Below are 3,164 nucleotides of genomic sequence, written 5' to 3' on the forward strand. Positions count from 1 at the left end.
TGTTCACTGGGTCAGAAGTCATGCATAATAACCTGATCACATGACAAATTGGCTGCCGATAGGGGGCATACATGTTTTACAAACATATCTTGTTGGGATTTAAAAGTTACTCCAGATACTTAGATTTTTTCCATGTGAAAAATTTAGCCGTTCAAGGTGTTTTCTATTCAGTCGTCTGCATTTGACGTCTTACACCAGTAAAACTTAAAAAGTAATCATACTTTGGTTCTATACAGTCGTCTGCGTTTGACGTCTTACACCAGTAAAACTTAAAAAGTAACCATACTTTGGTTCTATACAGTCGTCTGCGTTTGACGTCTTAAACCAGTAAAACTTAAAAAGTAATCATACTTTGGTTCTATTCAGTCGTCTGCGGTTGACGTTAAAAGGTAATCATACTTTGGTTCTATTCAGTCGTCTGCGGTTGACGTGTTGCATCAGAAACATAAAAGTAACCATACTACGTTAACATATATTAGTACGGCGATATTCAGACCAGATGATTAACAATGAGTGAGTGTAAAGGACAAAGACACAATTACTTGTTACTGTAATGAAGCTAGAAAATGAATATATTGCTTTTCAAAGCTTTATTTCAACAAAAATCCTCTTCCTATTTTGTCGTCTGCTTCTAGAGTGAAGACGCTTGATCCCGTGTAATGTCCCTTTCCGGAAACTTCGACTACTACGGCATCGTATGGGCCAAATTTTACTTGTTTGACGGCCTTTGCGACAAATTTTGAACCTGTAGGTCCCCTAAATGTACGCTTCTGGTCCACTTGAATCAGCCCGCGAGTAAACTGCTGTGCAATACGGGATGTGACCCCCGAACCGCAAGGGGATCTATCAACCTGAAAAGAATATATAGATTGAAGTCACAAAATTTAGCATATTTGATGAAATCTATCCTGGTTTAATTCTTTTGACAATACATCCTATACTTGTGTGATTTGTATATCAAGAATTAAATTCGATTGTGTGAAAATGTATTGAACTACAGTTTTGTAAATAGATGAATGATCGCTGTAACCATGAAGTATTTACACCAAAATCAATGTAAATTTAAATTAACATAAACCAGGTATGGATTAAAGAAAATATCTGAATAGCCCAAGATTTGAATATAATATTTTCATACCCCCAGTTAACAAAAAGCTTAAAAATGATATAAAATGTTTTAGATCCTCTTAGCTGTTTGGTAAATTATTGAATAATGCCATGTACAAAAATGGCAGGCACATTTCTATTTGAAAGATCCTTATCACAGTGAGTCATTAAACACATTTCTTCTTCCGTAAACACTAATAATTTACCTCCTTATCTGCAAAAACACACATATTTTGACTTTCTTCTTCACTATATTCATCTTTACCATCTGTAAGGATTGTGCCATAAAGAAATGCTAAGTCGGCATTAATCGGATGAGTCAACTGTAAGACGCCCTTCAGAGCCTCTGAAAAATAGAACACAAGTCACATTGAAATAATTTCAATAAAATAATCTTCAGAAGAATTTATCTTGTGTTTATCGAGTTAAAATGTTAGAGCGTATACTGTTTCATGCCTTATACATGTATTTCCGTATAAGGCTGAAGCGATCGGGTGCATTGTTAAATATAAAACTTTCTAATAACTAGTCGATAACCTATCTTCAATGGTGATTTTTTTATTGCATAAATCGCAAAGCTAAATTCCAGAAAACAAGTTAAGTCTCACCTGTCACTTTGCCTGCAGCATTACGTAATTCGTCTGCGGAGGATTTGGACATATCAAGTCCTAATCGTTCAGCTGGTACTAAAGCATAGAATGCACCCCCGTAACTGATGTCTACTGTGATACTGCCATAGCCGGGGACATTAACTTCATAATCTGTGAATAAGAAGAAAACGACAACGTCACAAGTATATATTGGATAGATATCAGCATGATGCTCGTGGAATCCTATATTAGATCAAGAAATACCAACATCTATATCACGCAGGCTATTATATATTTAATTATTTTTGTTTGCGTTTAATTTGTAATCATCAAAACTAATCTATCAAATTTAAATTCAAGTACCGAATAACTATTTTTAAGCCACTATATATTTATAATGGAAATTAGCTAAGGCTGATATATGGCGCCACGCGTGATCGTCGGTTTCACGTGCAAAAGCTGAACGGACCGAAAAAGAGTTTCGTTAACTGATAATTTATTAAGCTAATTTTGGTGCTCTTAATTTACAAATTACAATCATCACGTGTATTAATTAAATATAAATGGGGTATCAAGTCAAACCTTTTTTAAACAAGAAAGCAGGAACGCTGTTAAAACGAACAGCCCCCGTTTTTCCATTTTCGTATTGGACGAAGGCTTCCACTGGCCCACATGGACATTGCATTACAATCCTGGTCTCTGGAGATATAGGTTTCTGTATAATGCCATGATCAATCGCATATCTACCTAATGAAATTACAGCATGGCCACACATAGTACTGTAACCTTCATTGTGAATAAATATGCATCCTATATCAGCTCCTTCCGCGTCGGGTTCCACTAAATACACGCCGTACATGTCATAATGGCCACGTGGTTCAAATATGATCATTTTCCTCACATAGTCTAAATTATCCTTTATATACCTTCTCTTGTCTAGCAGTGTTTCACCCTGTACTTCATGCAAGCCCGACGTCACGATCCTCAATGGTTCACCTCCTGTATGCATTTCTATTGTTTCTATGCGTAATTCTTCCATTTTTATTTCATATATCCATATACATAAATTAGCGGAGTAATACTGTTAAGCATGTAAACACTACAGTAAAGCATACAAAAGGCGGGCCTACCAGTATATATAGCTTGGAGCGCAAACTTTGAACATGCACATGTTAAATGTTAAACTTAAAAAATTATAAAACTGTATAAAACAAACATCATCAATGCTTTGATATTTGCTATCAAAGATGATATTGTTTGTTTTTGTTGTTTTTTAAGGCAGAATTTAACTCTCCATGATTTATCGTTATTTCTTGTACATGTATAAAACACGCATATAAATCCGTGATGTACGTATAGTGACATATTACCGTGCTTCACTATGTATATTAGTGGTTTACTACCTAAATTGACCCACTAACGCAAACATACTATTGTGACGTCATCGAAACATCTGATTAAAGAACG

The 3,164-nt window shown here is 35.2% G+C and overlaps 1 protein-coding gene across 1 annotated transcript; it reads right to left on the reverse strand.

The window, feature by feature from the left end:
• Positions 1–575: 575 nt before the first annotated feature.
• LOC132719170 (trans-L-3-hydroxyproline dehydratase-like) lies at positions 576–3,032 on the reverse strand. The gene is made up of 4 exons (XM_060702917.1): positions 2,280–3,032; positions 1,716–1,868; positions 1,314–1,453; positions 576–851 (listed from the first exon to the last, which is right to left on the reverse strand). Exons 1-4 carry the CDS (start codon positions 2,734–2,736, stop codon positions 591–593), a joined length of 1,011 nt encoding a protein of 336 aa, XP_060558900.1. The 5' UTR covers positions 2,737–3,032; the 3' UTR covers positions 576–590.
• Between the last annotated feature and the right edge of the window lie 132 nt (positions 3,033–3,164).

Source organism: Ruditapes philippinarum, unplaced genomic scaffold (genome assembly GCF_026571515.1).
Source record: "Ruditapes philippinarum isolate M1 unplaced genomic scaffold, ASM2657151v2 ctg1176_1_1_1_1, whole genome shotgun sequence".
Lineage (NCBI taxonomy): Eukaryota > Metazoa > Mollusca > Bivalvia > Venerida > Veneridae > Ruditapes > Ruditapes philippinarum.

Coding starts and splice junctions, on each gene's coding strand:
- LOC132719170 (XM_060702917.1), bottom strand. CDS start 2,736: ATGGAAGAATTACGCATAGAAACAATAGAAATGCATACAGGAGGTGAA. Junction 1,869..2,279: donor TGCTTTCTTGTTTAAAAAAG/GTTTGACTTGAT, acceptor TCTTATTCACAG/ATTATGAAGTTAATGTCCCC. Junction 852..1,313: donor GTGTTTTTGCAGATAAGGAG/GTAAATTATTAG, acceptor TATTCTTTTCAG/GTTGATAGATCCCCTTGCGG.